The following is a 27,997-nucleotide window of genomic DNA, read 5'->3' as shown; positions in this document are numbered from 1 at the left end:
TGCCCTTGAATTACCACAAGATTCAACAATATGAGGACTGCTTGTCATCACACCTTAATCCTATCTATCAGATAGGTATTTATAGATGAGTACTGCAATCAATATGTCACTCCCTGCAAGATACATAAATGGAAATTGATATTCAGTGCAAGTGTTAAACCTTAAGACTTCTCAAACAACAAAAAATTATTTACTAGCACATTACTCCCACCAGCAGAGATGAACATCCATGGGACATCATCCATTGCAAAAACTGTACATTCCAAAATTCAAATGGTCTCTCCAAAATCTCTGGGTAAGCTAGCTGCACAGTTGCGTACAAAGCTCCTGAAGATAGTTCTGAGACTGAGTTTGTGCCAAAGCTGTCTTGTTGTTGCTTAGGCAAGTCACCTGCCAATTATTGCCAACCAGTTGAGACTGCACAAGCTACACCACAAAAGTGTACATTTATATCAGACTAATGGGTACAAATTTCAATACTCTACTTGTCCTGTGATTCTTCCTCTAGAACAGAGAGAGAGAGAGAGAGAGAGAGAGAGAGAGACTTAGTGATTGATTAGCTACAGCCCATTTTCTATATCCATTCAAGTTTCCGTACCAAACTTGACCTCCAATCTCCCAAGCATTACACTAAAACCAGGGAGTGAAATGGAAACATAGTGACATTTCGTTCACCAGACAAACTCATTTCCAAATACTACACATCAAAGACCCAAATAAAAACATTTGAAAAAAGCCAGCAACTGGGAGCTGTGGTTCTCTAGTTTCTGCATTTCTTCAACGTTCCAACAACCATCACCCCTGTTTTAGATAAAAGATGAGCATAAAAGATCCCATTTATGAACCAGAGGATATCCTTACATTACAGGTAGTTGCACTACTTGCATCGTCGCATTTCCATCGTGATGTAGGTACACAGCTCAAGTAATGGCACCACTTGCATGTCTTGTTTCCATCCACTCCTCGGAAGACTAATACCACAACAGTTGTGAATCTGGAAAAAAGAAATTATCATTTTGTTTTGCAAAACCACCACACTTTTGAAAACTTCCTGACCCAAACAAGAGATGGAACTCTCCAACTCCCTAAAGAAAAACTCAAACTTACCCTTGATCCTGATCTCAAACATTCAAATGATTGGGACTTACAGATAGCATAGGCGGACAGGAGGTGGACAAACAGATATTAAATGAGCATCTCAGCTTCATTTCAAAATGATCAGCATGAAAAAGAAGAGATGAGTGCAAATGTCCATCACCAAAGCTGCAAACAAAGTTCATCAAACACTACGACATCCCTAATTATCCATCGTTGCTCAAAAGTAGGTACTTGTGAAAACTTTGGGTTCAGGTCAGATGTAATAAGGCATGTCTATGCCCACTTCCTTTATCCGCAGATAAGCATGCTCTGCTGTTCTCACTTCTCCAGATGCAAAAGCAGACTTAGCCATGAGAAGGGCTAGCACTAAGAGAGCTAATCAGATACAGTCCAAGCCACAGCACCATTGTAAAGAAAACAAGGAAAACATTTGATCACTTTTATGATACTCAAGCATGATAAAGAAACACAGTGCTAGATAAAGTGCTCAAAGAGCCACAGCAACTATTAATCCAATCTTCTGCACTTCAACGATTAAAGAGCCACAACAGACCTCCTGTGTTGCATGGAGTGCCCAAAGGCATACACACATGCCCCCCCATAAAGAAAAACAAACATAAACACATACCCACATGCAGACGTCCAAACAAACATAAACGCATACCTACATGCAGATGTACAAACTTACACGCAAACATAAACACATACCTGTATGCAGATCTACAAACATACACGCCACAGACACACAAAAGAAAACATTCTTCACAGGAATGTCTGCTTCAAAACACTATTCCCCCATGTGAGCACAAACTAACCATAGAAGCTGATAGATGGAACATGAATTAAAATTAGAACTCAGAACTGCATACACAGAATCCATAAATCTCAATGCATATGCACAAACTAATGATACGAGGAGATGGTTCCATCGCTGGGGGGCAGATATCCTTATGATAGCCCGACAGATCAGCGGGTCACTGAGGCTTTTCTCTAAGGCCATCTCCTTCACACATGGGAGCAAGCAAAGCACCGCACCAAATTTTTCTGCTACTTGCCGGCTAGGGGAAATCGTACCCTACGTCTTGGAGACAATACCTCAATCAACTCAATGGCAAGTCGCCGCCATCCACACTTGATCCCACATTACGCAGTGAGACACGACGTTGGCAAACCATGCCCTCCTTCAGCCACTGACTGCACCTGCACAGCTGTGATGCCGGGTCAATCGAGACAAGCACCATGCGCCACTCACATACATTGCCCACGAGGACATCTGACCTAGATTCCTAGATTCCCATAGCTCTTCTCTTACCACTCTTTGATGACAGCTTTCCTCTCACAGTCCGGACAGACGACAGCGTTTGCCACGTTCAGCACCCAGGGACCAGACCAGCTCGCTACACCAAGATAAACGCCACACCTCACAGCACACCCTTGCATGCATAATCCCACATGTACTGTTTAATCATTACATAAAAATTTTCGGTCCTTAACTGATGTTTTGGATGCGCATCCAATCTTTAACTGATGTACCAAGTTGTACTGTCCCATAGGCCATATCCAGCCTCTCAAGGATGATAATATATCATCATCATCATCTCTCCCTCTCTCTCTGCCAGCGGAGGACATGCCAGTCTTGAATGGAATGCAACTATTCCCTAACACCCACAAGATGACGTGTCTCTCAGCCAGCGGAGGACAGAGTGTGCTAGATTATGCCTTGGTACATGTGGATACTATACCCATTATCAAAAGCTTCATAAAAAATCCAAGAAAGGGCTGGAAACAAGTGAAAGGCAGACGGAAACAGGTCATAGGGGATATATCAGATGCAACCATGCTTAATTATGTTACCGAGTTGTACAATCATGCACTTGCTACTGAAATGGGGAAGGAGGATCTATTGGTCACATGCACTAGTCCTTTCACCTTCGAAGACATTGAAGTTGGACTAAAGAAGATGGCTCATGGCAAAGCATCAGATCACATGAAGATACAGGCGGAATTTGTGAAATGGACAGGAGACCGAGCAAGAACATGGCTCTCACACATCCTAACACATGCTCTACACCATGGTTTCCCTCAGGAATGGCAAGAAAATTGGGTCCAGCCTTTACACAAAGGTGGAGACAAAAATTCAGTCACAAATTACAGAACTATAATGGTCAGCTCTACATTGGCCAAGCTCTTCAGTACAGTGCTTGAAATGAAAATCAGCTCATGGGCAAAAGAGGCACAGAAAAGAGCCACCGAACAAGTAGGCTTTCGCAAGGAGCACAGGACAGCCGACCACCTTATTTACCTTAAGGGTCCTCATGGATGAATGCACACTGAGAGGATGCACTCTATTTTGTTGTTTTGTGGATTTCAAGAAAGCATTTGACACAGTTCCAAGAGGAGGATTATGGAAGAGAATGCAAGAAATATGAGTCCCTTTGGCCTTAAGGGTAGGCATCTCTCGCATCTATGAAAAGGTATTATGCCGACTCAAACAAACACAAGGTATGTCTGATGTATTTAAGAGCAATATGGGAGTGAAGCAAGGCTGCCCTCTATCGCCTACCTTGTTCGGAATATGCATTGACCAACTGAAGGAACTCATCAATGAATTTGCAGTAGAGAAAGGGTTGCAAGGACCGCAATTGGGGCTTTGGACAGTGCTATTGTTGTTATACGCAGATGATGTCGTTCTTTTTGCATACCCGGAATCTATGCACAAACTTTTACAAGTGCTTGAGACTTTTTGTAGGGAAAGCGGGCTGCAAGTAAATGTCGGAAAAACAAAGATGATGGCAATCTGTACCAATCAGCCAGAACATCCCCTGAGATCACCTTTAATGGACAGATCATTGAGTATGTCAGCACCTTCAAATACTTAGGGGTTGATATCTCGGCAGATCACAGATGGTGGCAATGTATACATAGAAGGATGGACACTCGTTGGGGGAAGTACTACCAGCTTGAGAATGATTGCAGGCACACCGACACTAGGAACTGGAAAATTCGAAATATATTGTTTGATGCATATGTAGTGCAGACAGTATTATATGGAGTGGAAGTATGGGGAGGCAGCGTTTCAGCCTCTACATGGAATGATATTGAGAAAATGCAAAAAGCTTTCCTAAGGAGACACCTTGGTGTCAAACCCACTACTCCATACTCAATACCTAGGCTGCCTCATAAAGCATGGAATGCCAGCACAAAGCTTCAAAAGAACTACAAAAGTAAGGTCATCTGCACAGGATGGGCAACCGACATAAGAAAATGGTTCAGCAGATGGAAAGTGGAAGCATATTTGATCATGCCGCCTGAAAAGGTCAACATGCAAGAGTTTCAACTATCTTTACTGAGCACTTTGCGGAATCACTGGTTGACAAGTGAAAAGAGGGTAAAGCTGGAATATTACCAAGACAACATAAATCCCACATGTTGGTCTACATACATGTCCATAGAGACTCATGCTCAGTCTTATATTAGCACACCTATCCCCCTTCTATATCGCAGAGACATCGCCAGGTTCCGTACCAGATCTCATACATTTGCCATTGAGCAGGGAGCTTGGATACACCAGCCTAGACATGCTAGAGTCTATACCCTTTGTGACATGCAGACAGTTGAGACGGAGGCACATGTAGCTCTACAGTGCCCCCGGTATGCACATATCAGGGAGGACTACCCCCTCGTAGGGTAAATCAACAAGGTTTCCAAATGAATGCGCACAAACTCCCTCATAGGGCAATGGAACTCAGAAGCAAGAATAGACAGGATGGTACAATGTAGGGGTTGCATGGACGGAACGTTGGGAAACAGATGCATCCAGCCCTTCTCAACAAGAAGATAGCCAGTAGAAAGCTGATGGGGCAGAAAAAGTTGTAGCAAATATGAAAAAACCAGGGGGGGAAATGGTTTTTCTAGAGAACAGGGATTAACCCCGTGCCTGGTCTGAAAGACAACACTATCTCAATGAGAATCTCTCTCTTCAAGAGATGCTTCATATGAAAGTTCATATTATTTTAATGTAGAAACAGGTTGATGCGGGACATTCCAAGAAAAGATAGATTAAAAACTATGCAAAACAGGTGAAGTAGACGATGATGCCCATACAATTCTTCATTGTTAACACATCAGGGAGAAACACAGCATCCACACACACTATGACAGCTACCAATATGTCTAGCCAATTCACCCAGCCAGCTAAACAAGTTCTCTCCTAAACAATCTGGTCAGGCTTGTTTTACACAGTGATTCTGCAGGAAACAGCCCAAAAATGCTTTACAAAAAGCAAGGGGAGGAGCATATGCATGCCTTGCAACCACTGGTATGACCAGCAATGCAGAACAACAAAAAAGGCTTCGAAAACAGCAGACACATCTGAGAAAAGAATGCAAAGCTAGAGCATGCAAACAGGTGGTAAAAAGAAAGAAAAAAGTTTTCTCAAGAGCAGACAACTCGAAAGTTTTAAGGAGCTCAAGCAGAACCCCATAAAGTTTTTCAGAAGCTACATGGCAACAAACATCAAGAGAGGAAAGCATCATGGGACGACATGATACAGTTTGTCAAAGATCTCTACCATAGGGATGCTGAAGAGAGGATCAACCATGATTTCTCTATAAAAGCAGCTATGGCAACATACCAGAAGAATATGTGGGGAGACGTATGAAGAAGCTAACAAGTGGTAAGGCCCCAAACACACAAGGGCTGATGGCTGAGATGTTGACATGGGGAGGAGAGATGACAAATGTAGGATCGTTGAATGAAAGAGCAAGTGCAAGGTACAAAGAGTCGAAGAGTCACAGCCGTCACGTCAACTAGTATATTAGAAAAGATCAGTACATAGTACTTGTACCTAGACCCTAGGACTAAGTGTCCTAGGTGGCATAAAAGGCACAAAATAAACTAAGTGCCTATACCTATATCTATCTATCGACTGGGAATCAATATAGACCAATGGAAGTAGAGGAAGAAACTGAGCATGAGCCATCCCCATAGCTCTGCAAAGTAAAAGGAAAGAAAGCACGCTGAATGTAGATGAAAGCTGGAATGTGAAGGAACTCAAGAGAACTATAAGTGCGATGAAGAAAAAGAAGAAAGCAACTAGTACATGCAAACAAATGCTCAAGAATTGCAATCCAAATTGTCAATACTCCGTCTTTACAACAGGTAGTTGCATGGTGGCTGGGATAGGACCTCGCAAAAGACTATTGTCATCATGCTGCGGACCCTTCTACCACATGTCAGTCTTGATGTCAAGTTGGTGCACTTGCCAATGATGATGGGCTGCAATGGCAATGACACATCTAATGGTAGTAATCTTGGATGTGGGAGCAAATGTCTCCTCAAAGTCAATGCCTTGTTGTTGGGCCTACCCTTTTGCAATAAGACGGGCTTTGTGTCGATCTATACTGCCATCAGATTTCCTTTTTAATTTGTAGACCCACCGGGTACCAATGGCATGCTTGTCGGGAGGGAGATCTACTAATTCCCATGTGTCATTTTTTGCAATGGATTGTAACTCAGCTCTCATTGCATCCATCCACTCTTTGCTGTCAAAAGCATCTTTATGGTGCAAAGGCTCTTCATTGCAAGCTGTAGCAAGGAGTGCAAACTCAAGAAAGTGACCATGCATCTGTCTATTCCCTGACCTTGTCCGGGCAGCAAAAGGCTGATCTTGTTTGCTGTCCCTCAATGTATCAAGAAGCCATCTGGGAACTTGCCTTTGCTGTCTATTGACAGCTCTTTCTTCAATCACTGCATCATGAATAGTGGGATCATTTTGTGCTGGAAGAGAAACCTGCAAATCAGCATGGGGTACTGCCTGATCATTGCTTGTTGGAGGGCCTACAGAAGGCTCATGTTGCTGGTCAAAGTCCCCTTCTGAGGAAGGCAGAGGTAACCAAGAGTCAAAGGCATCAAACATATCAACTTCTGGCTTAGCTTTGCAGTCCACAAGAGGAGAAGCTGAATGTTCAGCAAAGATTACATCTCTACTGACAATAATCTTCCCAGTATTTGGTTGGTATAACCTATACCCTCTGCTCTCCTGACTGTAACCAATAAATATGCATTTGATTGCCTTGTCATCAAACTTATGTCTCACCTGAGATGGTACATGAACATATGCAAGAGACCCAAAAACTCTCATATGTGCAAGTGAAGGCTTCCTGCCTTTCCATGCTTCATAAGGTGTAACAGTCTTCAATGCCCTTGTAGGTTATCTATTCAGCACATAGTTGGCACACATCACTGCATCAAGCCAAAATTTATTGGGCAAACACTTGGCCGTAAGCATGCATCTTGCCATCTCCATAGTAGACCTGTTTTTCCTTTCAGGAACAGGATTATGCTGAGGAGTGTAAGGAGTAGTGCATGAGTGAACAATGCCCCGTGAAGACAAAAATGCATCAAACTCCTTTGACATATACTCTCCCCCCCTATCTGTGCTGAGGGTGACAAGCTTGCATCCTGATTCATTCTCAACCATATTCAGCCACCTCTGAAAGCATGAGAACACTTCAGATTTGGCTTTTAAAGAATATACCCAGCAATATCTTGTGAAGTCATCAATGAGAGTCATGAAATATTTGTACCCTCCAATAGAAGTTGTCTTCATTGGGCCACAGACATCACTGTGTACTAGCTGCAAGTTCCTTTGTGAGAGTTTTGGACAATTCTTTTGAAAGGGAAACCGATGCATCTTACCCAAAAGACAACCCTCACACACTTGTTTGGAAACTGTGTGAGTTTGAGGTACATCATCTGCCATCTGCTGTGAATGTAGCTTTGCAAGAGCTCTATAATTGAGATGACCCATTCTCTCATGCCAAAGATGGTTTCAGCAAGCTGTGAATCTGAAATAGCAAATGCTTCAATAGAAAGTGCAGCTGAGTGATGATCAAGGTGATAAAGTCCCTTTTGCAAAGTGCCAGTGAGAACTATGGCATTGTCATCACAAAGATATCATAAACTAGGCATCTGTAGCCATCAAAAATCACTTTGAAACATGAAGTGGCAATTGCTGAAATTGAAATCAAGTTGACTTTAATTCTAGGCACAAAGAGAACATTTGTTAAAGTGACAGGATGGCTTGAAACGGATGTGAGCTGCACATCTCCAATTCCTTTTACAGCATAGGAAGCATTATTAGCACATGTGACAGTCCCCCCTCGAGGTGCATTAGCTAAAGAATGAAACAACTGTCTGCAAGATGTGACGTGCTTGGAAGCACCACTATCAAAATACCAAGACTGAGCATCATTGAAGTAAAGAGTGCATCAACTTTGGAGGGATCAAATGAGCAATGGACAGTCCATGCCCAATCATCCTCGAGAGCATGTGCATGTAAAGCATCTGCTGGCTCGTGGGATTCAATTGCATGTGAGGCATTAACTGTCAATCCTGCTTTCTTTTTCTCCGAAGCAATGCGCTTTCTGCATTCTAAAATGTCATGTCCAGGCTTGCAACAATAGTTGCATCTTTTCTTCTTTGATTTTTCAGCTGTATTTTTAGATGCCTTGGAGGAATTGCCACTACTATGTGCACACTTAGGCTTGCCCATAGGCTTGGAAGCCTTGCCTCTTCCTGTCTGCTGTGAAGCAAATGCATGATCAGGAATAATGGCTTGTCTATTAGCACGACTGTGCTCTTCCTACAAAAGCAAAGTAGCTAGCTGATCAAAAGAGTAGTGGTCTGGATTACCCATGGGCACTAACCGAAGGGTTGTAGCAAACCCTTGATATGTATCTGGCAATCCATTCAATGTGGTACTGACAAGCTGAGAATTTGGCACCACCTCATCAATATTGGCAAGTTGTTCCATGAGGTCCTTGACCTTTGTCAGGTATGCATCCATGGAATCACCTTCATTCATACTGACTTCCTGCAACTGTCTTCTTAGAAATGCAACACGTGCCTCATTGCGAATCTAATAAAGAGAAGCCAATTTGTCCCAAGCATCCTTTGCTGTCCTGCAAGACCGGATGTGTGGAATAATGATTCTCTTGCATGATAAAGCAATACAGGAATGTGCATTTGCATCTCTTGCATCCCATCTTGATTGTTCCTGAGTTGGGGGAGCAGCAGTAGGAGTGCTAGAAGATAAGGCATCAGCAGGAGTACCCCCTATAGAGGGACCAACAGTAAAGGCAACCACTGTGGCATTGACTGGCCTCAGATCAACCCCAGAAACAATATTCCACAAATGCTTTGCAGCAAGAAATGAGATAAGACCACATCGGATAGTTGGTGCCATCCAACTTATCATCTTCACGAATAATGCCAAATAGATCTTGATTGTTCCCAGCCATTGCAAATATGATACCCTGAAAAAGACCTGAAAACCCAAAAGCCTCAAGGCTATCACCGCAAAGAGCTGGCTGTCCAAAAATGACAGCAAATATCTACAAATAAATATTCTGCAAATTTCCAACCCAAATCAAAGAGCAAATGCAAATTTGACCCAAATGTGACTGTGTCAGGCAATGTTCACTGCAAAAACAGCAAATCTGGCAACAAATAGGCCAAAAAGAGGAAAAATGCAAAAAAGCCCCAAATTTTGCTGAGATTTTTGCAAATGTGACCCAATGTATTGTAATCTGACTCAATGTCCTGCAAATGTTACTCAATGTCCTGCAATCTAACCCAAATGTACTCCAATCAAATAAGAAATTGCAGACCAAATCCCAAAAGACAGCCTCAAGGCTTGCAACTGCAAAATTAGGCCTTGTTGTCCACAAATTGACTACAAAAGTGCAACTGTCCGAAAGTATAGACCTCAAGAGGTAGGCATTCCAAACTGTTGAAATGGCTTGAGAAGATTTCAAACAGTGAAAGGAAGGTAAGGACAGCAAAAGCCCTCAAAAGCCCTAAATTTTGAGAATGTTCTGAATATTACTTCGCACGTGCAAAACCTGTATACACAAAAATCCTGAAACAAGTACAACTGTACAGATGCAGTTACAATGTACGGACATACGGAGCAAGTCTAATGTACTGTGTACATACAAACGTACGGAGCGGGTACGAAACTAGTACAATGTACAGATGCAATGTGTACGAGTGTACGGAAGCAAGTACTAAGGTGTACGATGTATGGAACGCAATACGGAGCACAGTACGAAACGGGTACAGAGCCTTCTGTACGATTGTACGCCGGTGCATGTACGGAGCTGTACAACTGTACGGCGACGCAAGTACGGTGGCTCATGTACGAAACGCTAGTACGATGGCTCATGTACGGAACGCTACGACTGCTGTACGGAACGCAAACATGATGTACAACGCAGGTACGTATGTACAATCATACGGACTGTACAGAAAGGGGTGGTAGAAAGCAATGAAGGTCCGAGGTCACGGAGCAAGTACTCGCTCTGATACCACTGTAGGATCGTTGAATGAAAGAGCAAGTGCAAGGTACAAAGACTCCAAGAGTCACAGCCGTCACGTCAACTAGTATATTAGAAAAGAGAAGTACATAGTACTTGTACCTAGACCCTAAGACTAAGTGTCCTAGGTGTCACATAGGACTAAGTGTCCTATGTGGCATAAAAGGCACAAAATAAACTAAGTGCCTATACCTATGCCTACAAGGCACATACCAGGGCCCATAGGGCATCGCTAGAACTGGGAGAAGATGGCCTACAACAAAGGGAATGCTCACCAAGCTCATGAATAAGGATTTAGAGGGGGGATTCCCATCAAAATGACAGCTTAACAGGATTGTATCCATCCACAAGGGAGGGACAGCAAGGTGTCCATCCCAAGCACTCATTGTGGATCATTTATTTGCCTAAGAGCGGGAACAGAGGGAGCCAAGAACAAGAAAAGGGTTGTATATTGCTACTTCGTAGATTTCAATAAAGCCTTCGACACAATTCCACATAAAAAGCTATGGGAAATACTAGAAAGGCTCCAAGTTCCTCAAACCTCAAAGAAGCCACATACCCACTATACAAGATAGTGTTGGCCAAGCTAGCGCAGCCATTAGTAGATGGATAATGCTCCAAGGGAAAGGTCATCATACGCAGAAGTAGAGGTCAAGCAAGGATGTCTGCTCTCCCCTCTCACCGGTCTTTCCATTAATGAATTGGAAGACTGGATGGGAATACACAGCAGAGATGGAGTCCCAAGTTGCAGGGCATGCCCTACTTTGCTCATCTACGTGGATGACCTAGTCTTCTTCACAAAAGACAAGACAGACAAGTAACCTAGGGACTTCACATCCAGACTCGTAATAAACAGACGGACTTCACATTCAAAAGAGAGTCTCTGGACATAGTCACCACATACAAATATCTAGGGCTGTAATTTGAAGATAAGTACAAGTGGGATGCGTGTGTGGAAAGAATAATTTTGAGGAAGGCACACATATGGAACAGGGAAATGAGAAAGTTTCTATGCACCATGCTTGTGCAGACAGTGATCCTCTATAAATGCCTAGCCTAAGCACCCCGGCTCTCTAGTGCTCATTGGAGAAGAATAGAGACACCACATAAACACGATCGCATAGAAGAACTCGGGGTCAAGGTACAGACACCCTATCCCATCCTATTTCCTGAGGCTGGACCGCTCAAAGGGGAAGCACTATGCCAATACATGGTCTCTACCTAAATAAGCTCGAGAAGATGGATGCAAGCAAGATACCTCAAAAAGCAATGGAGGGTACAAAGAAAATTGGATGCAATGGTGAAGGAAGGAATGGAGGGCATAACAGCTGTTGATATACCAGAAGATACATGTGAAATCAAGAATTTAGTAACGCAGAAAATGCTACAAAAACCATGGCAAGAACGGTGGGCAAAAATGCAGTTTTACAAATAGGACAATGGACTAAGTTATGAAACGCAAAAATACCTAGGGAGCATATATCAATGTTCAAAAGGTATTAAATCTGCAAAAAAAGAACCAGCTCACACGTGCGCAAGACTCAGGATCCCAAGAGATGCACGAATCTACAAACTTTGCCCTGCAAAGAAGGTAAAAAATTAGCAGCATGAGCTCCTAAAATGTCAAGCCTATGCAAACATCAAAGAAAAATATAGGGACAGCAAGAACAATCTGAAAACACTATTGGAACAAGCAACCAAAGAGTTGGGAAGCTAGCTGAGGAAGTCTTGGAACACCGCAACAAAGTAATCAAGCTAGCACACAAGTTAGCTAACAAACACTAACACAGAAAGTTTTGTGAGAATTTCTTTCACTGGATGTAAAACACCACTACTAGCTAATAGTGGTGACCAGTCCCATCCAAGGGTCTCAAGAGGACTCTCTCTCTCCCTCTCTCTCAAATGCTCACCCAAGCTTTTGAATATGGCCCTCGAAGAAGGATCTCCCCTTGAATGCAACTCTACCGATCCACAAGAAGGGGAGGAAAAATGGCAAAAAGTTACCGCACAATCATGGTGACCACCCTAATGACTAAGTTGTATGGCATTTTTTAGCAGAAAATCAGCAAATGGTAAAGACACAAGGATTCTGGGTACCATCCCAGGCAGGGTTCCGCCCAAAGCATTCGACAATAGCCCATTTGGTTGCCATAAGGTTTGCATCAGAAGAGGCAAAGCATAAAAAAGAGGCTGTATTTTGCTGATTTGTAGAAATCCTTAGGCATGGCATGGTTCTAAGCAAGAAATTATGGGAATGACTGGAAAAAAGCATGGCATGGTTCTAAGCAAGAAATTATGGGAATGACTGGAAAAACTCCCCAACACACTCAAAGAGGCTACATACGCCTATATGAGAAAGTATTCGCTGAGCTAACATGACCACTTGTGGATAGATCATGCTCTAAAGGGAAAGTGGCTATAAGCAGTGACATAGGGGTCAAACAGAGGTGTCCCCTCTCACCGACTTTTTGGTCTTTTTATCGATGTCCTAGAAGAACGGATGAGAATACAAAGCAAAAAAAGCGTTCAAAAGAACATGCAGCTAGGCGTGATAATGCTTTGAAGAATAGAATAGGGGGACTCCCCGAAGGATGGTACAAAGAGGAGGACTCTTTCAGCAACACCTTAGCACATGTCAAAGCAGCCATGCCTAATATTGATTGGACAGTTGACAAGGATGATGCTCTTGATGATGACGATGAACCCAAAGCAACTCGTATCTTACAGTCTAAAGGTCATGCTATCATTACGATTAACTCAAGGGATCTACAAGTCAAGCTTCTCCGACAATCCTACAAGCTGAAAGGAACTAAGATATGGATAGATGAAGAACTTACATGAGATACAATTGAAAAATAAGGCAACGGAATTAGCTAAGGTCAAGGCTGCAAGGAATTATGGGAAATAAGCAGTGTACCGTGAGGGCGTAGCGCTCATTAAAGAGTTTAAATCCAAGCCAAAAGACTCTCAGTCTTAAACTGATGTATGGCTGATTATGTTTCTTTCCAGTACTCTGAATAAATGGAGCTGCTTTATGCACTCCCTGGGAGCTACCCTCCCTAAGCTGATGTACTAATTGGTTTTCATGTTGTCCCATAGACTTCTTGGTCTTACGTGGACATTAATAGACTTTCTCTCTCTCTCTCTCTCTCTCTCTCTCTCTCTCTCTCTCTCTCAGCACTAGGGCACAAGATAACTTGTCAAGCTGGACCCCCCCGAAGGATTTTATTGCTTGAGAAAATTTGAATGCAAGAGTTCAATTCAGCGCTCAGGCTGAGAGAGATACAAACAAGCGTGAAAATCATATTTACAAAGAGCTCATAGCTCTCTTTTTTGGCAACATGCCAAGTGTCAAATCAACTAACTAAATTTTAGTTACATGCCTCAAAGGGCAAAACTCCAGGGTTATCCCTCGATCACATGGACACCTCCTAGCTACCCACTGGGCTCCATAGCGCTTCAGCAATGTTGCAACCCCTCTTGGAACCTGCAACCATTAATTAAAGCGCACATAGCCATGGCATCCATTAATTGTTAGCGCTTTTGCATGCAAATAACAAGTCTTTGCAAGGGTCCCCATTAAGCGAACATGTACACATAAAATAACTAATTCTATGGTTGACCAAAGCCAACCCTTCTAGCCATAATTAAGGACTTTGATCAGGGATCAAGGCGCCTTAATTAATGCTAGAACTCTCCGACCAAAATCGGTAATGATCTAAGTTGACCAAAGTCAACCTGCTTTGGCCGAAGCCAAGTCTTGTTGGACAAAGTCAAATCTTTTTGAACGGAGTCAAAGGTTCTTTGGTTAGCCACAGTTCACCCTCTTGGCATACGCCAAGTTTTCTTAATCTTGGTTAAGTCTACTTAACCAAGGTTAAGTATCTTTGATCAAAGTCTTTGACCAATAAAGATAACTTTTTAGACATAATTAAATACACGAGAGACTCTTTAATTATGATCAAATAAATGGTCAATTGAAACTTTGACTTTGGAGTATTTACAACTTGGTGACATCCCCTCGGCTTCTATTCAGTGGACCTCAATTGAAAAGCTTCCTTGTAAATATCCAAAAGCTGTGGATGATCTGACATACCCATAAAATTCCTTGCCCGGGGGACCCTTTGCATACAGTAAATGCACAATTTGTTCTGGCTGAAGAACCTCCTCCAGCTCGTCCACTTGTGATGGATCCTCTGTTACTGGCTCTGTAGGCTCCGGTCCTTGAAATTTCTTCAGAAGACTCACGTGAAAGGCATTGTGAATCTCTGGCAGTGCCAACACAACCTCATTAATCTCATATGTAACCTTGAAAGGGCCTAATATCTGGGAGATAGCTTTGCTTACACTTTTTCCTTGCCCTTAGGCTTGTGGAGCCTAGCTTTCTCGAACTTTAAAAGCACCCAATTTCCTTTCTTGAGATCTAACAAACTGATCAGCTGCAAATATTTCATCTTTGGTCCTCAGCATAGCTAGCAAAATCACCTTCCCATAGATGACTTCGAAGGGGGCTTTCCCTGTGGAGCTGTGAATTGTCCACTAGTCGTAGGTACTTTTCCCAGTCTGAACTTTCATCAACCACATAGCATTTCAATAAATCCAACACTATAGAATTTGCTACCTCACTTCGACCATCTGTCTAGGGATGGAAAGAAGAAGAAAAAATCAGATTTGTCCCCATGTTATTAAAAAGGGCTCTCCAGAATGCACTAGTCATTCTAGGATCTCACTCACTGACAATGGACTTGGACATACCATAATGGTTAAAGATCTGTACCATAAAAAGCTTAGCCATATGATCTGCCTTTATAGTTTTGCACACTGGAATGAAATGAGCTTGCTTGCGAAATCTATCAATGATAGTCCAAATTCCATCATTCCCTGACTTTGATCTTGGCAGATCAATTGCCAGAATTTCGCCGCGGCCCGCTCCGTTTTTCGCCGCCTCCCGCTTTCTTTCAGCCTCCTTCCAGAATCCAGCCTCCTTCCAGCATCCTTTCAGCATCCTTCAAGCTCTCTCCATCCCATCCTTTGCTCTTGGACCTGCCCTCACCTCCATCCTTCTCTGAGCTCTCTCCATCCTCTTCATCCTTTGCTCCATCTTCTCCATCCTTGGCAGCCTGCTCTCCTGACTCCATCCCTCCATCCTTCTTCTCTCCATCCTCTCTTTAATCTTACCTTCTACCTCTCCATCCTCCTCCTCTCCATTCTCCTTCACTTCTACCTCTCCATCCTCTCCATCCTCTTTTACCTCTATCTCTCCATCCTCCTTCTACAGTCTACCTCCCATCCTTTCTCACGAGTCACTTGTGACCTCTCCATCCTCCTTCTCACCTCTCCATCCTCCTCAATGCCGAGAGATGCTTATTGGGTCCATGTCTCCCTCCTGGATAGTTATAAAGGAGGCGGTGGCTCCAAGAAGTGGAGATGCAACTATTGCGGCATAAGCAAGACGGGGTCTGTCACACGGGTGAAAGACCATCTAGCAGGTGTTCCCTGCAAGGATGTAGGACCTTGTGAGTTCGTGCCTACTGCAGTGAAAGGTGGCCTAGCAGAATGGAAGCGTGCGCGTATGGCAGCCTTGGCTGCAAAAAGTGGAGGACAAGGGCTGCAAGATGAAGAAGAGGCTGCTGACACTGAGCCATTGGATGATGCCAGCACATTGGGTTCTGCAAAGAGAAGTAGAGGGGCATCGACTACATCGAGCGCAGGTCCTAGTGCCACAAGAACACCCTTGCCACATGGATCAATCAGTGTGGATGCTAGTGCGGGGAAAAGAGGATCACTGCAAAGGTCTAGCATTCAAGCACGCTTGCAAAAGCAAGCAGTGAAGGAGGCCATTAGTGAGCTCACAAAGCTCTTCATACAATGTGCAATACCCTTTCATGTGGCGAAGACTACACGATGGAGGAAGGCCATGAGAGCCGTAAGCCGCATTGGGTATGAATGGGAAGGGCCTACATATGAGGCCTTGCGGACAAGAGAGCTAAGAAGAGAGAGGGAATGTGTGGAAGACCAAATGAAGCCCTTGAAAGAGACTTGGAAAAAATATGGATGCACACTCTTATGCGATGGATGGTCAGATGCACGCAAGAGGAATGTGTACAATATTTTAGTATCTTCTTGCAAGGGAACCATGTTCTTGAGAGCCATAGACGCTTCCACTGCAGGTACAGTGATTACAAGGCTGTATATTTGGGAGCATTTACGGGCAGCCATTATGGAGATAGGTGTTGAGTATGTGGTGCAGGTGGTGACAGATAATGGCAGCAATTGTGTGTCAATGGGTGCCATGTTAGAAGATGAGTTCCCTAAGATTGTGTGGACACCCTGTGCCTCACATTGCCTTGATCTTTTGATCGAGGACCTAGGGAAGATACCTTGGATTGATGCCATCTTCTTCACAGCCCGCAGTATCGTGAAGTTTGTCACGAAGAGACCCAAAGTCCTCAGCATCTATCGGGCTTACAGTGACCTTGAGCTATTGAAACCTCCAACCACAAGGTTTGCTTACATGTTCATAGTGGTGGAGAGGCTTGTGCAAGTGCGCTAGGGCTTGTTGCGCACGGTTGTGTCTCGGGAGTGGGGAGATTGGGATGATAGAGGCCAAGCAAAGTCTATCAAATTTTTTCGCATGATCATGGATGAGTCTTGGTGGAATCAGGCGGAGGCATTAATCAAATCGATTAATCCTATCTACACGGTGCTTCGCATCACAGACATGGAGGGAAGCACATTAGGGCTCTTGTACGAGTTTATGGACAAGATTGGAGAGGCCCTCAAGAGAAACACTTCCCTATCGCCTGATAAGTAAGACTTTTTACTTTTGTAATATGTATAATTATTGCAGTTACTAAATGGCAATTTGTTATCAAAAAGCCTGAAATTTTCAGATATATACTATGTATGTACTATTATCTATAGTCTATGAATTTTGCATGCATAATGCATTCTAATTTCTTGTGGCATGATTTAGGGTTGAGTCCATCCGTGCTATATGGAATAAGCGGTGGAATTGGTTCCACCGCCCAATCCATGCGGTGGCACATGTATTGCATCCGCTCTGGCGCAGTCAAGAGCAATATGAGAATGACGAGTTGGAGGAGGGGATGCAACAGTATCTACAAAATTGGACGGGTGGTGACTTGGAGATGCAACGAAGACTAGAGGATGAACTTCTATTGTTCCGCAATCACAGCCTCTCCTTTGGTCGACCTACAGCTAGGCTCCGAGAGACACAGTTGCAACCTATCTCCTGGTGGGAGAAATATGGCAACTGTACTCCTACTTTGGTAAGAGTCTAAGAGACAAGTTCCAACGCCACTAGTTGGAGCTTAGTCCTTAAGTAATTTGAAGTTTTATCTACTACAAATATGTTTAAAGTTATCAAGTTCCTGATACTTATCTCGGCTTAATTGGCTTATGGCAGAAACGCCTTGCTATACGTGTTCTCTCACAGGACTGCAGTTCCGGTCCTTGTGAGAGGAACTGGAGCACTTGGGCCCTCTTTCACACAAAGAAGAGGAATAGATTGAGCACGGCTCAATTGGAGCGGTTGGTGTTTTGTCATTGCAACCTCCGTCTCCTTGAGTTCACCGCCGGCTACCCCGAACCTCGCCAAGTGAATGTAGACAAGGTGGACGTGGAGAAGATGGAGGTCATACCAGATATCCCACGGGAGGGGCTGGACATATACACCATGTTGTATGAGGAGCTGTCAGCACCAGCACACCACACACGATCATACACTCAACCATCTGGAGATGGTGCTAGTACTTCAGTTGCACCCGATGGTCCTGATCCTGATGTTGATGATTCTTCTTCAGACAGTGACACAGATGCCTTGAACTTATCTGAGGACGCAGAGGATGACGATGACGAGGAGGCCATGGATGATGCAGATGATCAATAGTCCTGCTGTTTTTTTATATCATCCATGAGTGCTTTTATTTTGAGTCTTGCATGACTCATGAGTCATGAGTCATGAATCATGATCATGAAATTTGTGGACCATGAATCATGATCATCTATGGAGTCTGGACATTGAATACTTTCAAGTTTCAAGTTTCAAGTTTCAACTTGTGTGCTAAGTTTAAACTTTTAAGTACTTCAAACTTCTAAATTTCAGATTCTTGTAATGCCAAACTTGTTAGTCATGACTCATGATACATGTTGATTTCAGATTATTGAAGCATCATTCAAGAATTTAGAATCATAGAGGCATGAATCATGAATGATGCATTGATGCTTGAAGGCTGAAGCCTGAAGCTTCAGCCTTCAAGTATAGATAATTGTAATTTGTATTATGTATGATTTGCACTCTATTGATAATTATATTATGTATAAAAAATAAATTTTTATACATAAATTGTATCATATTGCCGTTTCTTCCGTTTCCGTTTCGGCGGGGCCCGGAAACTCCGTTTCTTCCATTTCTTCCGTTTCCGTTTCGGCTGGTAACTATGATGGCATTCCTCCAAAATCTTTGGCCTATCTCTCGGGTGATGCATAGGTAGTCATCTTTCATTAGATACCCATATTTCAGGAAATAATGACTGGTGAACTGCTCCTCTTGCAATTGCTGTAAAATCTCACCCAAATCTGCATCATTAGCATATCCCTCATGTCTTCCATATCCCTCATGATAACCAATAGTTACATTGTTCACCTAGGGTCTTCGAGACAAGGCATTTGCCACTCTGTATGGACAATGTGAAAATGATACATTGACAGCATGTTTGCCCATTTCATGTACTTCTCGTAGACCTTAGTCTGAGCCAAGAAATATCTCAAACTTTGGTGAACTGTCTTAACTGCACCCAAAAAATAATGCTTCCATGTATGGAGGGCATGAATCACAGCCAGCAACTCGTTCTCATAGATTCCCAAATATCTCTCGGCATCCGGAAGTGTCTTGCTCTCAGACCACTACATATACCTAGATGAATCTAGGAACATTCCCAAACTCATCCTCTAAAAACACAACATAGTGCAGTTTCAATCTCACGATAGTCACTCATAAGATTGAAAACTATAAACTCCATCACGCATAGCAGGGACTAGCTACTATGATATCCCCACTGACGTCATCAGCGCCCAACAGTGGCTGTTGACCATACTATAAAAATATGCTCTCACACATACAAATTCACACACCTACACATACTTGAGCATCCATTTATACAAGGTCTTCGTATTGAGTTTCTGTCGGCACTCCAGAGGTGAAGGACAAACTCAGCCATGACGAAGGCTAGCAATCAAAAAGTAGTCCATAATCTCTTCATTCAAACTACAACTGCTTGTGAAGTCTAAACGATTTCATTTTAGTCTCTTCCAACGAGCATCTAAATATAGCTGATAGGGCAACGCACCATTTAAGATAGATAGAATTATCGCAATACTAGCACGCCGCAACTTGGACGAAAACTTCACAAGGTGAAATTTGCATGTCTGCTAATACGGCAGAAGCATATACCTAGATGAATCTAGGAACGTTCCCAAACTCATCCTCCAAAAACACAACATAGTGCAATTTCAATATCACGATAGTCAGTCACATAAACTCCATCACGCATACCAGGGACTAGCTACTATGACATCCCCACTGGTGCCCAACAGTGACTGTAGACCATATTATAAAAATATGCTCTCACACATACAAATCCACACACCCACACATACTTGAGCATCCATTTATACAAAGTCTTCGTACTGAGTTTCTGTCGGCACTCCAGAGGTGAAGGACAGACTCAGCCATGACGAAGGCTAGCACTAAAGGAGAAGCCTGATATAAAAGCAATCCAAATTCTCTTCATTCAAGCTACAACTGCTTGTGAAGTCTAACCGATTTCATTTTTGTCTCTCGCAAATGAGCATCTAAATCTAGCGATAGAGCAACGCACCATTTAAGATAGAAAGAATTATCGCAATACTAGCAAGCCGCAACTTTGACGAAAACTTTACAAGTTGAAATTTGAAATTTGCATGTCCGCTAATACGGCAGAAGCGTATACCTAGATGAATCTAGAAACATTCCTAAACTCATCCTCTAAAAACACAACATAGTGCAGTTTCAATCTCACGATAGTCACTCATAAGATTGAAAACCATGAACTCCATCACAAAGAGCATGGACTAGCTTACCATGACATCCCCACTAACGTCATCTCGTAGGCCACTACATGACCATTCTGGTGCAATGCAGCCTCAACACACTCCCCACAGGCATCACAATCCACATCAGATGGCTAATACAAATAAGGAATTATCAAAATTGGCTTTGTGGTCAGCTTCTCTTTGAGTGTTTCTTCTGTGGAGTACCCCATCTGAAAGCTGCATTTTTCTTGGTCAGATCGTGAAGTGGAGCAGCTATATCCGCAAAATGCCTGATAAATCTTCTGTAGTAAGATCACAGGCCTAGGAAACTACGGACTTCATGCACAGTCTTCAGCTCCCGCCATTCTTGAATCGCTTGGATCTTTGCCGGATCCATCCGTGTCCCATCTTTGGATATTATATAATCGTGGATCTCTTCAAGAAAGAATTCACTCTTCTTGCTGTTTGCATAGAGCTGATGATTTCACAGCTCTTGGAAAACCTAGCAAGCTGTTCCTTATGGACAAAAAGAAGACAACGAGGAAGGTACATGTGAACAGTCTATAAGGTCGGAAGATACGATCCATCATTCTGTTGTCTACTAGACCATCTTGTGAGGAAAAAGGAAAAGCTCCAATGGAGCCTAAAACCAATGTTCGTAGAAACAAATGTAGGACAATCTGAGCTTAGAAAGATGGTTCACAATATGTCTACTAGACCATCTCGTGAGGAAAAAGGAAAAGCTCCAATGGAGCCTAAAACCAATGCTCATACGGTCGAGCCTAGGAGGGCTAAAATACCTAATATTGCTTATTATAGGCCAAAAAGGTTATTTGGTCGGGTGTCTAACCGTAGCTCTGATGTCATAGAAACCTGGTTGACAAATTGGAGGAGGCTTTTGCCATTTGTGAAATCAAGAATGACATGAAAAAACTCCACGAGACCACCCATATGTTATAATGAGGCAACAGATAGTAAAACTGGGGTTTACCCTTGAAGGCTTTTGGTACTTGGTTTCCCCTTGGCTTCTGAGGCTGAAACTCCCTCTTTTGAGCCTTGGGAAGCTCCTTTTTCTCAGTCTGAGGTGTGACTGGCTTTTTCTTGTCTGCTGTCCCGGCAAAAAGAGAAGGCACTATGGTGGGATCCTGCATGTGCATTAAGCTTGCCACAGTGGCTGCGTGCATGATATCTTGTATGCCATATTGGCCATACTCGCCATTAAATGTAGCAAATCTGACAAACTTCCCACCTTCTTTGAACTCCTTGGTCTTTGCTTTCTTACCTGACTTCTTTTTCTTCGTATAATTAGGTTTAGATGATCCAAAAGAAGAAGTCAATGATGAGGATGAAGAGGTAGAGCTGGAAGGACTTAATAACTATGATGATGCTTAGCCTTTTTCTTCTTGGAAGGCGTACTCCCTTCCTAACTACCTACTTTTCTCTTTTTGTTGTCCTCTTTTTGAGGTTTCTTGCTCTTCCTGGAAACGTCATCTACAAGAAGAACAGGGATTGTGTCCAGAGATCTCTTTTTAGATGTCACCTTCTGGGGTGCCCCAAAAGAAACTCTCTGCTGCTCTTCCTCTGCATGAGGATTTATGAGCCTGGAAAACAATGGATCCCTTCTAGCTTCCATGAGCTGTGTCTGTAAGTTGCCTCAGTCTTTGACAGCACACACTGTTCTTGCATAGCTTGATCATTCCTGGCACCCTCCTCATGGGAGGGCATGGCATCCTGCTGTGAAGCCATTCTCTACAACTTTCCCTGAGGTCTGCAAACTCTCACACAAGTATATGCAGCCAATGCACTCAGCCTGCCTTTTTCAGGATGGAAATACCTCAACAAGAGGTGTAATGCACTCACAACTTAGCCCAGATTCGTGCCAAAGACTGGCTATCAAGGTCAAGGCATAACCTCAAAACTGTGCCCTTTTTCTAATACTGCAAAAATCACTCGAGGCATCTGATTTCCATTTTCTCTGCTCAAAAGCATGCATATCCCTTTATCAAAACTCTGATTTTTACTTTCTGTCTGCTGTTTTTTGACAGGCCAAAAGGTGTCTTTGACAGGTGGAAACTGACAGGCAAAACCCCTCTTCTTTTTTCAAGTAAAAAGCTGGTAGCTGAACCAGACTAGGATCTAGTTAGCTGAACCAATCTGGTTTGGTTAGCTATGGTCAGGTTAGGCTGAGCAGACTAGTTAACTATGATCTGGTTAGGCTGACCAGACTAATTAAGTGTAACCACACCCCTAACTAAAGTCGACCAACTAGAGTTAACTGAACCATGGCTAACTGCCATGTCACCTCCACGTGTCTGCCACGTGTCACCTGCATATGCTGCGACGTGTGCCACGTCAACACCCACGTGTCAAGTGCCACGTCAATTGACAACTGCGTGTCAAACTGCCAGTTGCAGTACGTGTACTGCCACGTCAGCTTCCTCGTCTCGCAATGGAGAACTTGCATCGCCTTGCAACGCCTGTCCCCGTGAAGGTGTCGCTCCACATGAAGGCATCTCTGCGCAATGATCACCGATGCCCATTTCATTGTCTGACTCACGATTCTCTCGGGCCATCACCTGTCCATCCACGATACCCTGTGAGAGTCCTCCATCAGACATCTCAATGGCATCATCACCCGTAGGTAGCCTGTATCCCCGCTCGCTCTCCGCCCGAGGTGTCCAGCAATCGTCTGCTCAGGGCATCTCTCCGAAGAACAGCGTAAACCCACGCTCGTAATTAAGCGATAGACCTCGCTTTAGCTTACTGTGTCAACGTATGCAAACGAGTGTATCGATTAAGACAACCTCTGAGAAAACGTTATCCAACGGTGTCAAATTCGTCCTTCAGAACCTCGCCAGCGCTCGCACTTCGGATATTGCTTTTGGTCACCATACGTTTAGCCTTGGTTCACACTTGCGTATAGCCTATCTTCAGCATACGATCCAAAACTAGACACTCTGCACTATCTCTGCCCATTAGCCATTATTGCCTTCTCTGGATCGTCACAGCCTAAGGAGGCCATGAGCCTTTGCTCTGATACCAATGCAATCTTCCCATATTCTATCTCTTTGCTGGCTGAACCATTTACTGCTGAGAAATCTCTCTCTCTCTCTCTATCTCTCTGCTGAGAAATCTCTCTCACTCTCTCAGCACTAGGGCCAAGGACAACTTGTCAAGCTGGACCCCCCCGAAGGATTGTATTGCTTTAGAATATTTGAATGCAAGAGTTCAATTCGGCGCTCAGGCTGAGAGAGATATAAAACATACGTGAAAATCATCTTTACAAGAGCTCATAGCTCTCTTTCTTAGCAACATACCCATGTCAAATCAACTAACTAAATTTTAGTTACACGCCTCAAAGGGCAAACCTCCTAGCTACCCACTGGACTCCATAGCGCTTCGGCAATCAAACCCTCTTAGAACTTGCAACCATTAATTAAAGCGCACATAGCCATGGCACCCATTAATCGTTAGCGCTTTTGCATGCAAACAAATTCTAGAGTAGTCCTAGTCTCTGTGGGTGTCCCCATCAAGCAAACATGTGCACATAAAATAACTAATTCTGTGGTTGACCGAAGCCAACCCTTCTAGCCGTAATTAAGGGCAGCAGGCAAGCAGGCGAATTGTTTTGGAGCAGTTCCCAAGCAGTCTGGCAGTCGAAATCAGCAGCAATAGCCCTAGAAAAGTGAGAAACTGTAAAACACTTGTCCTGGAGGGCTCCCTAGAAAGATGTGAATCAGCAAACAGCTCTCGGAATGCTCCTGGCAAGGTGCGAATTTCTAGAACAGCTTTTGGAAGAAGCGCTTTTGCAAGCTAGAACCTGGCAAGGCTCCTGGCTGGTGGCAAATCAACAAGATGGGCTCCTCGAAGGGGTGTGGCAGCTGGGGAGCAAGAAAAACGAGATTCTATACTGAGATGGGGCTGGACCAGCCCTTGCTTAGCCCCAATCCATGTGAACCAAGAATAGCTGCCTTTGCTTGCCCTGTAACTCACTGGATTTTTACCCCTCTCTAACCTTCAGATCCTTTGCCTTGGCCCATGGAATTAATTGCACTGAAGTGTCCTTTAATCAGTTGGAGGCTAGGGCAATCACCGTAATTCCTAAAGCTTAGAAATTCACGTCCCCGTGACAGCTTCTGTAAACACTCAGGGATGCAAGTCAACAAAGCCAAAACAAAGGTCATGGTGATTGGAACTCACAATAAACAAAAATGAGCAGCCTTTGGAAACAATCAACTCATAAATATTAGGGCTGGAATTTACGAATAACTACAAGTGAAGGTGTAGCACTCATCGAGGAGTTAAATGGATATTAGCTGGGTTTTTTTGCTGTCCCATAGACCTGGTGGACATTGATAGACTCTCTCTCTCTCTCTCCAAACACAAGCAAGACATTAATTAAAAACTTCTCACCAAGCTCACCCAATTCCACATCTCCTCACGCTCAATGTAAGGCCCTTCCACAGCAGCAGGTAGTGAAACAAAACATTCCAATTCTCCAAACACAAGCAAGACATTAATTAAAAACTTCTCACCAAGCTCACCCAATTCCACATCTCCTCAAGCTCAATGTAATGCCCTTCCACAGGGTTCTTCTGCAGCAGGTAGTGAAACAAAACATTCCAAACACAGGCGCAATGCAGCAAGGTGTGTATCCAGCACTGTGTGCAATCTTCAAAGATTATCCATAAATCTTGTTTTGTCCACGACAAGTATCAGACCCATGTAGATGGTGCATACAACTACTGATCAGACAAGAAGAATGGCTAAAATTGTCTAAACTACTTAGACATGCCTGTATAACCGAGATAGATTTGCATAGTGCCAAAACTTTAGCAGGGATTATCAATCCCAGCCAAACCGGCAGAGCATGTAAAGATACATGCTCTCTGTTTGGTAGTAAAACACCATGTCAGTCCAATATATTATATAGGCTCTCCAAAGGACATTAATAACATCGCATCACATCATACAAATTACACTATATCATCTCTTCAGCAGATCTTTTAGGGTCTCCAGTCGACATTCATAAATTTGATCACGCTTACACACACATGCACAAGTGTAAGCTGTTCTCAGCAAGCTCCATTTCTTTGTTAAGGGTTTAAGTCGCAGCTTAAATGCAAGTTGCAAAAACTGTATAATAAATAAAAACCAGGATTGGCCAAATTTTGACACCGTTCCATCAACAACAGAGGAAAGACCCTTTAGCCCTCGATCCAGAAACAGAACAGTTTCATGTTGCTGCATAAGTCCAAACAAAATATAGCAGAAATTGCAATGACCATATAATTACTAGCATTATTAACGGTGATTACTTAGATTGCTAATTTTCTTACCCAGCCAAAAGAAGAAGAAATGCCATGACCCAAAGGACATACTGGTACACCCTGTACTTTGGCTTTGCTGGAGACCTTGGTGGCATGCTTGCAGGATTCACCCACCCAAACTGGGGCCTTATGAACAATACGAAACCCAAGAGGAACCCGGTTATAAAGCCTCCTATGTGTGCGAAGTTGTCAACGTGTGGCAAAATTCCCACGGCCAAATTTAGCGCAACCACCAAAACAAGTGTAATCAACGCTGCACACTGAGTCAGCAATAAAACTGCATCTCAGCTTTGACCTTCGTATCAAAACAGTCAAAGACGGAAACCAATTTCGCATTCCAGTTAAAACCTAAGAGATAGGAACAATAGGAAATAACCTTGTTTGCATATATTGTCCAATTTGTAAGAAGTTCTGATAGCATAGCTCCCAGTAAGCCAAACAGAGCACCAGAGGCACCCACAGAGATGCGATTCTGAAGGAATAATGTCGAGAGCAAACTACCTCCAAAGCCAGACAGCAAATACAAGATCCCGATTTTCACTTCACAATACAGCGAGCAAAACAGGGGTGGCGTAACAAAGTTTTAGTTCTTGCTATTCTGGCCAAACTAAGTTGGAGGTGCTTCATGCAGTGCTCTTGATGTTTTGACTATCTCGATTCCGTTAATAGCAAATACAACTCTCTCTCTCTCTCTCTCTCTCTGACTCAGTTAAGGGCAAACTGGAAAAGGAACTTACGAAATCCAAATTCTTGTTCTAGTCGAATTCCAATGAAGAGAAGGCTCAACATATTAACTAGAATATGAACGACACCGGCATGCAGCCAGATGCACGTGATAAGACGCCATCCTTGATGGTCATGTATCACCTTATTTGTATCCAGGGCACCCAGCTTTTGCAACCTGCCTCAGCATTAATCGTGATAGGTGATCACGCTTTTCTAGGTATAATAATATGAAGTTTCTGAAACCTAATTAAGCTTATCCAATCTACAGGCTACAAGACGTAACGCTTGTATGATAAACAGCATTGATACACAACTAAGTAGAAATGTAAACTCACGTCAAAGATGAAGGCCCAAGAAGGGGATTTTCAGTCAATGGTTGGAAGGAGAATCTTCCAAGAAATCTGGCAAAGCACCTCCCCAGTACTATATTTTTGGGGCAATTATTAATGGACATAGAGATTATGAACATGACAATGTTTACGATGACGAAGAATGGGATCAGCAAAGAGATTCTACGCCGTTCTTGTGGAATATAGGCAAGCTGCACTGAATCATGTATAGGGTACACGCCCTTGCCGCTGCCCCATCTCCGCCCCATAGATCCTTTGCTCTCGACGTCTGGTCTCGAATCCTCACCCATCGACCCTGTCGAAAGCCCGTCTTTGCAGTGACCTTGGATAAGCTAGGCGGGGGAAAATTTCTCAACAGACTCAGAGGTATCGAACGCTGATGAGCTTAGTCCGGAGGGTCGGGAAGCTCAATCGGAGTTGTTGCGGAGAACACGTGACGTTGAAGGAAGGTGGAAGCCACGTTATCTTGACTTGTTCTTCCCTCGCTATTTCCCCCTCTACCTAGTTACAGCACCGACTACGATTGGGTTAAGCGAAGACTTGGCGCGGCCCCCTCCAAACAAAAGTCCATCCTTCTTATTGATGTTCCCCTAACAAAGCTCTAGGGTAAAGGGGCCAGTAGTGTGCACCCTACCTTCAGGGCCTCCGTGAGTGCAAGATTGGTCTTTCTGTGTAGCGTTTGCATGTGCATTTTGACGTCGAACACCTCCCAAATTAGTTTATGGAACAATTGATGCACAGCGTCACTCTCTATTCAGCCCGCTTGCAAACTCGTTTGTGAAAAATAGCCTTGCTTGGCCAGGTAGACACGAGCCACTCCCCTACTGAGACAGACACGAGCCACTCCCCTGCTGAGAAACTTTCCTCAAGCCTCCAAGGGTCGAGCTAGTACTCTGCCACTCTTAACCCCTTCACATGCTCTCCATAGACCATTACTTTTGCAACTGCGTACAACGATGCTCTTTGAAGATGGAGCTAAGCGATGCTCTATGAAGATGGAATGCAGAGAAGGGATTAG

General features: G+C 43.5%; 1 protein-coding gene across 2 annotated transcripts; it reads right to left on the bottom strand.

Moving 5' to 3' along the window:
- Positions 1-15: 15 nt before the first annotated feature.
- On the bottom strand, positions 16-27,579 carry LOC147889156 (RHOMBOID-like protein 2). Of its 2 annotated transcripts, none has more exons than XM_087391198.1 (6): positions 26,965-27,579; positions 26,641-26,804; positions 26,280-26,443; positions 25,913-26,163; positions 862-994; positions 16-417 (listed from the first exon to the last, which is right to left on the bottom strand). In XM_087391198.1, exons 1-6 carry the CDS (start codon positions 27,267-27,269, stop codon positions 301-303), a joined length of 1,134 nt encoding a protein of 377 aa, XP_087247324.1. In that variant the 5' UTR covers positions 27,270-27,579; the 3' UTR covers positions 16-300. The 2 variants fall into 2 exon arrangements, with proteins under 2 accessions (XP_087247324.1, XP_087247323.1); XM_087391197.1 differs by having other exon boundaries at positions 20-426; positions 26,965-27,574.
- Between the last annotated feature and the right edge of the window lie 418 nt (positions 27,580-27,997).

This window comes from Dipteris shenzhenensis, chromosome 20 (assembly GCF_047967505.1).
Source record: "Dipteris shenzhenensis isolate YYH24624 ecotype China chromosome 20, Dip_SZ_1.0, whole genome shotgun sequence".
In the NCBI taxonomy this organism is placed as follows: domain Eukaryota; kingdom Viridiplantae; phylum Streptophyta; class Polypodiopsida; order Gleicheniales; family Dipteridaceae; genus Dipteris; species Dipteris shenzhenensis.
The sequence above is the reverse complement of the archived record's forward strand: the minus strand, read 5'-3'. Positions and strand labels throughout refer to the sequence as shown.

Coding starts and splice junctions, on each gene's coding strand:
- LOC147889156 (XM_087391197.1), bottom strand. CDS start 27,269: ATGGGTGAGGATTCGAGACCAGACGTCGAGAGCAAAGGATCTATGGGG. Junction 26,444..26,640: donor AGAACAAGAATTTGGATTTC/GTAAGTTCCTTT, acceptor TGTATTGTGAAG/TGAAAATCGGGATCTTGTAT. Junction 427..861: donor GTAGTGCAACTACCTGTAAT/GTAAGGATATCC, acceptor TTTGTGGTGTAG/CTTGTGCAGTCTCAACTGGT.